Source organism: Mirounga angustirostris, unplaced genomic scaffold, assembly GCF_029215605.1.
Source record: "Mirounga angustirostris isolate CCGP_5_RB_7025 unplaced genomic scaffold, mMirAng1.0.hap1 SCAF_4, whole genome shotgun sequence".
Taxonomy (NCBI): Eukaryota; Metazoa; Chordata; class Mammalia; order Carnivora; family Phocidae; genus Mirounga; species Mirounga angustirostris.
Window position 1 is genome coordinate 99,297,600 of NW_026991712.1, and position 7,798 is coordinate 99,305,397.

Sequence of the window (7,798 nt, forward strand, 5' to 3'; positions counted from 1 at the left end):
ATTTTTCAAATGAGGAAGTCGAAGTTTATAAATTGCTCCAAGTCATGCAACTGGTAGTAGCAGAGCTGGGATTTGAACAAGATCTGCCTGACTTCAGACCTTCCCTCTTTCCTCTCCTCTCTTTCACCCAGTGACCCTCACTGTAGTGAGTCTGGGTTGGCATCATGGGTTTAAGAAAGAAATTTTTTTTTTAAAGATTTTATTTATTTGTCAGAGAGAGAGAGAGAAAGCACAAGCAGGGGAAGCGGCAGGCAGAGGGAGAAGCAGGCTCCCCGCTGAGCAGGGAGCTTGATGCGGGGCTCGATCCCAGGACCCTGGGATCATGACCTGAGCCAAAGCCAGATGCTTAATGACTGAGCCACCAGGTGTCCCTGAAAGAAAAGATTTCTAGGAGGCAGTATTATCTTAGGCAAGGCTTTGGGCGGGACGAGGGTGGGGGTGTTTTGGCTGAGAAGAGTGAGAAGGGCTTTCTGTTCACACCAAAGGTCTATTTTCAGTTGAGACAAAGTGTCTATTCCAGCCTTTCTCGACTGGAGCACTATGAGAATTAAGCCCCAGTGCCCCCATCCATTGCATGTCATAAATTAACTTCTATGCATTCAGAACATTACTAGTTACGTAGCATCTTGGGAAAATTGAGAAAGTAGCCACACAAATTATTTGTAGGGTCTAATGCCCTTGCTGAGAATGTTGGGTTGGAGAGAGTGGGGGAACCAGAGTCCAGGGCCAGATAGTCATGTACGCAATGGCCAAGAAGCCTCCCTCCAGCTGAAGCAGGGCCTACGTCCGGAAGGAGTGGAATACTCTGTTATGATGCCCGAAGCATCAGTTAGACCTCTGGCCTCAGCTCACAGCCCCATGCCTCTGCTGTCTGTTGAAGTACTCAAGGACCATCCCTTAAAGTTCATCTATTCTGAACCTTCATGATGAAGGAATAAAATCTTCACACTGAACAAGACTTCCAGTCACAGTGACTCTTTGCACACTCAAGAAGGATTGCCCTGGAATCCTTAATTTTATCATTTATGCATTCAACACTATGGAGTGCCTTCTGAACTAAGGCCTACCACATGCCTGGGAGGGGGTGTGATCTCTTTGTTACTTCATTTATTCACTCTTTATCCAAAATCTTAAACATCTGTTCATATGTATCATTTTGGGGTTGAGCTAACATGGACAAACAATTCCCAGAGTAGTGGCCTTATGCTGAGTAAGAACTCTTGTGCCTGAAATCTCTATTTTCTGATTTTGTTATTATTTTGATGGAGGAGAAAGTAGTTCGGTTGCTTTTTTTTTTTTTTTTTTTTTGGTGGTACTGCAACAGCTTTCAAAATCATAATTTGATAACAGGAATTTTTTTTTTTAAAGATTGTATTTGAGAGAGAGAGAGAGCACAGTGAGAAGAGAGGCAGAGGGACAGGGAAAGAGACAAGCAGACTCCCCACTAAGCCCCAAGTGGGGCTCGATCCCAAGATGCTGGGACCATGACCTCAGCTACAGGCAGACGCTTAACTAACTGAGCCACCCATGGGCCCCTCAAGAGGAGTTTCCTTAGGAGAAACTAACTGCCAATTTGCTAAAACTGCCTCCCCCACTCACCTGAGATTGGGTGAAGAAGCAGTTGCAGGGTTTCCCTGCTCAGGCTGCTCCTAGGCAAAGCAGGAAGGCAGTTACTGAGCAGTTTCTCTCCCTCCATTCTACTTTGCCACCACCTACCTGGAGATAGGGAAGCTACTGGCTCCCGTCCTCCCACCTCTCCAGAACCTGAATCCTCCAAGCAACTGCAATTCCACCTTCGCCAGCCAGCCTCCAGAAAACCAGGCCATCCTCTTCTCTCAGCTCTTCTTCACGCAAGTCTGCGAAGTTCTGGGCCTCCCCTACCCTGCCCCTCAGCACCCCACTAAATCCCAAGGCCCCTTGGCGGGCTGTGGCATTTATTACACTGACAGCTCACGCCTGCAAACCTCACAGCTAAAAACTAGGAAGGAAACCCCACAAAGCCTGTAAATAGCCAAGATAATGGTTATAAACCCTGGCGACCAAAGCTCTCCAGCCATTCTTCTAAAATTTTAGAACACTTTTTTTTTTAAAGATTTTATTTATTTGACAGAGAGAGACACAGCGAGAGAGGGAACACAAGCAGGGGGAGTGGGAGAGGGAGAAGCAGGCTTCCCGCCGAGCAGGGAGCAGGCAGCAGGATGCGGGGCTGGATCCCAGGACCCTGGGACCATGACCTGAGCTGAAGGCAGACGCTTAACCGCCTGAGCCCCCCAGGCGCCCCTAGACCATTTCTTTTTTTTTTTTTTAAGATTTTTAAAAATTTATTCATTTGAGACAGAGAGATAAAGAGAAAGAGAGCATGAGCAGGGGGAGTTGCAGAGGGAGAGAGAGAAGCTGGCTCTCCGCCGAGCAGGGAGCCGGATGCGGGACTCGATCCCAGGACCCTGGGATCATGACCTGAGCCGAAGGCAGACGCTTAACCGTCTGAGCCCCCCAGGAGCCCCACCCCTAGACCATTTCTAAGAAGCCCTGGCAGCTGGTGGCCCAGCCTATCACAGGCAACCACTGGGAAACTACAAAAAGGAAATCGCTAATAAGCAGGCCTGAGCATTTTACAAACACAGCCTTCAGCTGAGAGGTAGCAAGTTACAAACACGCTCAAAAGCCCCTGAGGCACGCGGCCGCGAACGCGACACCGGTAGTTCCCCTAAGCGCGGAACGCGACCGACGGTCAGGACCCTCGCTCCGCGGGCAAACGGGCGGTCAGATACACTCAAGCCTGCCTGCCTCGTGACGGGGGAGTCTCGGCTGAATTGGACCCAAACCTCCCCGTCGGAAAAGCCTGTTGTTTGTTTTTCTTTTTTTTTACACCTCGGCTACCGCGAGTTCCGAATGTTCTCGCTTAAAAAGATGATGGAAGATGTACTTCTTAGAGAACCTCAATATACCTAAAATATAAGTATCCAGGTTCTCCCGCAACTTGGAAAAGTCACACCTGAGGAAACCTGGCAAACGCGGGGTTTGCAAACGGAGTAACCCGCCGGCAGCGAATTTCCTCAAGTGCGGCGCTAGGCAGGGCGGGCGCGCGCAGGCCGGGCGGGTGAGCCCCGGTTCTGCCCAGCTGGGGGAGGGGGCGGAGAAGGGGGGGGGGCTCGCCGGGCGCGAAGCCTACATTCATTGGCCAGGTCCCTCGCGCCCCGCCACAAGGCCCCGCCTGCTCCGAAGGGAGGCCTCCCGTGCACGCGCGCGCGCTCGCGGACTCCCCGCTTCAGCCCTCCGGATGGAGTCTTTCTCAGAGCCGCTCTCCACACGGCCCCCACCTGTAGACTTCCGGCCGGCTGCCTGTCGCCGCCCCGCCCCCGAGGGCAGGGGATGCTGGGACCCGCCAATCACTGGGCGCCTGTGGTAGGAGTGGGTGGAGCCTGAGAGATTCGAAAGGAGCCCCACCCCCTCGGGGCTGATTCCCGGGACTAAGTGGTGGGAGGCAAGCACCTTCGGCGAGAGGTGAGGTGGGGCGGAAAGTAAAAGCGCGGTGTGGGCTGGAGGTGTGGTGTGGGCGTGGTGCCGTGGGAGTGGAAAGGTGATCTGGGGAGAGGAAGAACCGGAGGATGGTGGCGGGGAAGAAGATAGGGCGTGCGGACCGCCCCCGGCGAGGAGAGGCCAGGCTGTAGGGGGGCGGAAGGGCAACCTGAGGAGGGGGATGTGCGCTCTCCGCACCTTCCCCGGAGGTAACAGGGCTAAGTTACAGGGGCAGGTGCTACTCCTGGGACCCTTCTTTACCTCCAGCGTGATCCCCAACACCTGGCTTGCACCCTGAGTCTAGCTGGGAGCCTTGGGCAGGATGGAGACCTGAAGAAAGGGGTATTTTCTCTCCAGCTCAGGTCTAAGCTGACTCGTGCTCCTACCGGCTGGAACATGGAAGATTTGGAGGAAGGTAAGGAAAGGAAGGAGGGAAGAATGAGGCGCTGCGATTGAGAGCCGTGTTAGTGACCTGAGGCTGGTATTCATTCCCTCCTCCCCTACAGATGTAAAGTTTATCGTGGATGAGACCTTGGACTTTGGAGGGCTGTCACCATCTGACAGGTACCATCCTCGGTAACCTACTTGCTTTCCTCCAACAATGCCTCTTTGTCTCTAACCCCCTACTGCTGAATTATTGGTCTCTGGGATCTGGGTTGGTAATGTAGCAAGGTTGGGTGCCCTGCGGCTGCTGGGGGATTTGTTGACATGGGCCTCAGTGACACTACTGGGGGAAGGAAAACGGATAAGCTGGAATGAGATTTCAGGATGTTAAGAAAAAGGGTAAGTGGATTTGCTGCGTCTTCATCCTGGCGTCATTTCCAATGTCGGTAAGGGCTAACGGCCTATTAGGCCTCATAGAACCAGGCGTCTCATCACCTAGAGGCCAGATCTCCCAGCCAGCGTGGGCATCAGGGTTTGGGTTGTATCCCTGGCTCTGTTGGGGGGGGGGGAGGGGTGCCGGGTCTCCTCTGCACGGTCCCCTGCTCTCTTCTGTGTGCGCACGGTGCCTGGTTTGTTTTCTGTCTCAGTCGTGAGGAGGAGGATATAGCAGTGTCAGTGACTCCAGAGAAACCCCTCCGAAGAGGACTTTCCAATCGAAGTGACCCAAATGCAGTGGCCCCAGCCCCCCAGGGCGTGAGGCTCAGCTTAGGCCCCCTTAGTCCAGAGAAGCTGGAGGAGATTCTCCACGAGGCCAACCGACTGGCAGCCCAGCTGGAGCAGTGTGCCCTGCAGGAGCAGGAGAGCCCAGGCGACGTCCTGGGGCCTCGCAAGGTGAAGCCCAGCCCTCGGAGGGATACCTTTGTGCTGAAGGACAGTCCCGTCCGAGACCTGCTGCCCACTGTGAGTTCTTTGACTCGGAGCACCCCCTCCCCAAGCAGCCTGACACCCCGACTCCGGAGCAGCGATAAGAAGGGGGCAGTCAGGGCTCTTCGGGCAACATCTGGAAAGAGGCCCTCCAGTGTGAAGAGAGTAAGTTTGGAGGGTCTGGGTTGGATGTGTGCCCTCAGACACAGTGTGTGACTTGGTACAGCCATAGAGTTGGTAAAATGGGCTTAGTAAAATTCTACCTCAGAATTGTTGGAATTAAGCAAAATACCGTAAGCAAAGCAGTTACCACAGTGTCTGCACATATCTTGGTAAGTGTCTATAATAAGTTCAAGATAAATGGTATTGGTGAGGATGATGTTGGCAGCTAACGTCTGCCCTTCCTTACTGGGATGTAGGCAACTCTCCACCTCTATTTCTCAAACAGCCAGCAGAACAGATTCTTTTTCCATTCTAATTCTATTTTTTCTCTCTTTGTATTTCAGGAGTCACCCACTTGCAATCTGTTCCCTGCATCCAAAAGCCCAGCATCTTCTCCTCTTGCCCGATCTACTCCTCCAATCCGGGGCAAAGCTGGGCCCAGTGGGAGAGCAACAGCAAGTGAGAAGGCTTGGGCAACAAAGCTGTGGGTGAATGGGAGGGGGGAAGGATGTGGAGCTGACCCTCTCATTCCTCTACTCCTTTCCACCAGGCCCGCCTACCCCTGTCAGACCAGTCTTGGCCCCACAGCCTTCTACCAGCAACTCTCAGCGCCTCTCTCGGCCACAGGGAGCAGCTGCTAAGCCTTCCAGTCGACTGCCTGTTCCCTCAGCCATCCCCAGGCCTGCCAGCCGAATGCCACTCACCAGCCGGAGTGTACCACCCAGCAAAGGTGCCCTGCCTCCAGCTTCTCTGCCAACTCGGAAAGGACTTCCACGACCAAGTGCCGCAGGGCACAGAGGTGAGGAAGAGTGGACATAACAGTTGGAAATCAGGGGGAAGAATGCTTACCCTTGCCCAGCTTGGATGTACCCTCCCAGAGCTGGGACCAGGGACCACTTTCTCCATTTTAATTACCACTCAATTTGAAGATGGGGAGACTAAGTGAAAGAGAGGATGTGGGTCCGGGCAAAGAGTCTGAACCATGGTTTTCAAATACTTTGTGTTTTTGACCTTGGGTAGGAAGAAAGGCACTAATCCCAAACTCACTCTGAGAAAGTCGCTTGAACTCTCTGCTAATTCATTTCTTTTGTCAACCCCCATCAAGTTCCCATTTCCCAGCGACCAAATCTTCCCGCCCCTGGTGCCACTCGAAGCAATCTGCAGCCCCCCAAGAAGGTTGCAGTCCCAGGACCTACCAGGTAAGACTGGTTGAGATGCTCTCTCCCCACTGTCATCTGGGCTTCCAAACTGTTATGCACACCAGCCCTGAGTCTTGTGTGGCAAGATGGGGATGAGAAGGGGAGCCTGGAGAGGCAAGGAGTCCCATTTCTTCCTTCCCTGAGAAACTTGATCTCAGCTGGGTGACAAATGGGCTTGAGGAAGAGGGACAATTTAAAGCAGTTCTTCCTTCTGACTCCTTAGGTAAAGAGATCAGGACAGCAAGCAAGAATTCAGTAGCAAACCACTGCCTTCACTGCCTGGACTCACCTCTACTCGGCCTCCCAAGCCCTCTCATGGAAGACAGGCCCTGACTCTAGCAGATTCTGGCCCAGGAGCAGGAGAAAGCGATGTCACCAGGGCTGGTGGCCCAGGAGTAAAGAGATGGGAGAAGGGGTGGATTAGGGTTGAGCTGGAGGGAATCAAACCCTGTGGGTTGAAAGAGGATTAGGGAAAAGAGGTCACCTCCTGACAGTGAAATTAACAAGCAGAAAATGAGAAAAGCCAGAGAGTAGTTTGTGCTCATCCACCCCCACTCTTGTGTTCAGTCCCAGAGGGTTTGATCTTCTTCCCAGGCATTGGCTCACTGGACATTTATATGTGAATGGCCTCGGTAGCTAACCTCCCTGCTCTCTGAGGAGTGGGCCTGAATTACGTCCAGGACGCAAGCCTGTTTGGAGAGACAGAGGCAGGCACCTGGTCTCCAGAACTTGTTTCCTGTAAATTCTCTGACTCCTAAGAGGCCAGTTGATGATAAGCTTACATTGGTCGGTGTTTTTCTAAAATAAAATGAATGTATTTTTCTAATCTCTGTATATGTGAAAGTAAATTCTCCAATTTCAAACAGATTTGTAGTAAACTCCTGTGTTATTCCGATGAGGGAGCCAGGACAAGCTTCCCAGGCCGGGGCCTAATTAGGCTGAAGGGGCTTATGATTTGGAACAACCCGCCCTCCCTTTGTTGGCATTAGATGGGAACAAGCTACATTGTTCCGGGATACATGTGTTACTAAAAGGTCCAGATCAAGTGAAATATGTGAGTGAGGCTATCAAGGCAAGGTCTTGGTCAAATTATTATCTATATTCTAAGCTTGGGTGTCTTTCCTGGCAAAAGCATGGAGCCTTCTGAGAATGCCCTCAGAATCTGGTCTGCTGTACTGATGAGATGAGGGGACCCTTTGGTGGGTACCCTGGTCTTCAGTTTTGCTGACTGCTTCAGCGGAAGATGCTGGAACACCTCATCACATTCTGCCTTATATCATTAGAATTGGTGGTCCTAGACTTGAGGGCTGACACCAGCTCTTATAAACCTCTGCCGTGGGCGCCTGGGTGGCTCAGTTGGTTAAGCGACTGCCTTCGGCTCAGGTCATGATCCTGGAGTCCCGGGATCGATTCCCGCATCGGGCTCCCTGCTCGGCAGGGAGTCTGCTTTGCCCTCTGACCCTATCCCCTCTCATGTGTTCTCTCTCATTCTCTCTCTCTCAAAATAAATAAATAAAATCTTTAAAAAAAAAAAAAAAGAATAAACCTCTGCCGTGCCTAGTGTTATGATTTGTATGTGGCAGAGAATTTCATTCATTTGTTGAAAAAAT

General features: G+C 52.1%; 1 protein-coding gene across 4 annotated transcripts; it reads left to right on the plus strand.

Moving 5' to 3' along the window:
- Positions 1–3,191: 3,191 nt before the first annotated feature.
- PSRC1 (proline and serine rich coiled-coil 1) lies at positions 3,192–7,677 on the plus strand. Of its 4 annotated transcripts, none has more exons than XM_045895380.3 (8): positions 3,192–3,504; positions 3,877–3,934; positions 4,026–4,083; positions 4,551–4,992; positions 5,334–5,477; positions 5,670–5,788; positions 6,095–6,188; positions 6,412–7,677. In XM_045895380.3, exons 2-8 carry the CDS (start codon positions 3,916–3,918, stop codon positions 6,445–6,447), a joined length of 912 nt encoding a protein of 303 aa, XP_045751336.1. In that variant the 5' UTR covers positions 3,192–3,504; positions 3,877–3,915; the 3' UTR covers positions 6,448–7,677. The 4 variants fall into 4 exon arrangements, with proteins under 4 accessions (XP_045751336.1, XP_045751335.1, XP_045751334.1 ...); XM_045895378.3 differs by having other exon boundaries at positions 3,210–3,504; positions 5,334–5,448; positions 5,540–5,788; positions 6,412–7,675; XM_064588709.1 differs by lacking the exon at positions 3,192–3,504 and adding an exon at positions 3,588–3,728 and having other exon boundaries at positions 5,334–5,448; positions 5,540–5,788; positions 6,412–7,675.
- The last annotated feature ends 121 nt before the right edge of the window (positions 7,678–7,798 follow it).